The 1602-nt window shown below is 37.1% G+C and overlaps 1 protein-coding gene across 1 annotated transcript in view; it reads left to right on the top strand.

Annotated features, from left to right (window-relative positions):
• The window catches only part of Ulk4 (unc-51 like kinase 4), a 480002-nt gene that overhangs the window by 115752 nt on the left and 362648 nt on the right, over positions 1-1602 (top strand). The window contains exon 21 of the mRNA XM_008849437.3: positions 1381-1563. Within this exon, the coding sequence (XP_008847659.1) occupies positions 1381-1563 (183 nt within the window). The remainder of the gene's footprint in view (positions 1-1380; positions 1564-1602) is intronic.

Below are 1602 nucleotides of genomic sequence, written 5' to 3'. Positions count from 1 at the left end.
AGGTGGGGGGGGGGTGGAGGCTATGGGAGGGTGCCATCTGTGATGTGCTTATGAAGATGAATAAGATTGCTTGGCATGTTCTGTATGAAATACACACAAAAAATCAATAAATGAAAAAATGAGTCATATTTGAGGAAGAAGCATAAAAATTTGCTCCTTAATAATTAGTAGATATGAAAAACATTACCATTGAAATCTCTGTTGAATTTATGTACATGCTCAGATGTCAAGGATCTCAGAAAGTAACCTACTGTGACTAGTAATAATCAGATATGTATAGATTAGAAACGCATGTGCAAACATCATTTTAGTTGGGTTAAAATGAATTTTTCTATATGAAACTATGTATTTTAATAATGAAATGGAGATCTTTTTTAAAGGTTAAAATCTCATTTAATTTTATATCTTATAGGGTTTATACTGAGTACTATATTGTATAACTGTATTAATTCAATTGTAAATCTAAAAATTTACAACCAGTTTTGAAAGGAATGCATCTTAGCTCTGGAAAGTGTTACTGAATATGTCAATGCTGTTGTAATGAAATGCTTCTTCTAATTATGTGATTATTAAATAAATAACTTTTAAAAAGTGTGTGTGTGTGTGTGTGTGTGTGTGTGTGTGTGTGCCTGTGGATGCCAGAAGAAGACATCAGATCTCCTGGAGTGGAGTTACAGGCTGTTGTAAGCCACCCAATTTGGGTGTTGGAACCAAACTCAGGACCTCTGCAAGAACAGTAAGCACACTTAATCCCCAAGCTATCTCTCCAGCCCATGTTTGAGCTTTCTCAATATTTTAATCATTGGTTCTGCTGTTTATTAAATAGAGTAATAGCTACCTCATATGTTGTCAGAAGAATTAAATGATTTTTTTGATATTCTGCAATAGTGTTCTGTGCATAGTAAATAAAAAATACATGTGTTCAGTAAGGTGCTGATAGTTGAAAAAAAAAAAAAAGACCACATATGTATGTATTTGTAAAGCAATGAGCCACTGCTAGAGGAATTCTCCGTGCAATTGTGTTAAGTATTTTGTGAATCTTTTTTCAGTACTTAGTGTCTGTACAAATGAGGGACTTGATAATCTGTATTATTTAAAGGGAGGTTGCTCTACATAGACATGTAAGTTGTTAGCCTATCAATTTAATGATTATTGTCATTAAACTTTCCAGTGTTTGAGAAAACTTTCATTTTTATTAGAAGCTGGATTCTCACCTTAAGTTTTTGAACATGTCTAACTTTCTTGTTCCAAAATAAGTGACAAAGAAGCAGAATTCTCCCCTTGCTCTTCAAACAGGAGCCTGTGGCATCTTTAGAGGTGGGAGGTGGCCAGTGCTCTTGGGGGCGGTCTGTGACAGGTCTTTGCTTCCTATCCCTGCAGGCCTTGTGCAGAATCACTCGGCAGTCTCCTGCTGCCTTCCAGAATGTCATGGAGAAGGTGGGGCTGAATTCGGTCATTGGCTCCTTGGCATCCGCCACCTGCAAAGTACAACACTGCATGCTCACCCTGTTTGCTGCCATGCTGTCCTGTAGGATTCATCTGCAGCGTCTCATCCAGGAAAAGGTTTGTGTCCACACTCACCCAGGACTCTGCTTTATTATT

Source organism: Nannospalax galili, unplaced genomic scaffold (assembly GCF_000622305.1).
Source record: "Nannospalax galili isolate Female #2095 unplaced genomic scaffold, S.galili_v1.0 scaffold443, whole genome shotgun sequence".
Lineage (NCBI taxonomy): Eukaryota > Metazoa > Chordata > Mammalia > Rodentia > Spalacidae > Nannospalax > Nannospalax galili.
Note: the sequence above shows the minus strand (reverse complement) of the source record. Positions and strands in the feature narration are given on the sequence as shown.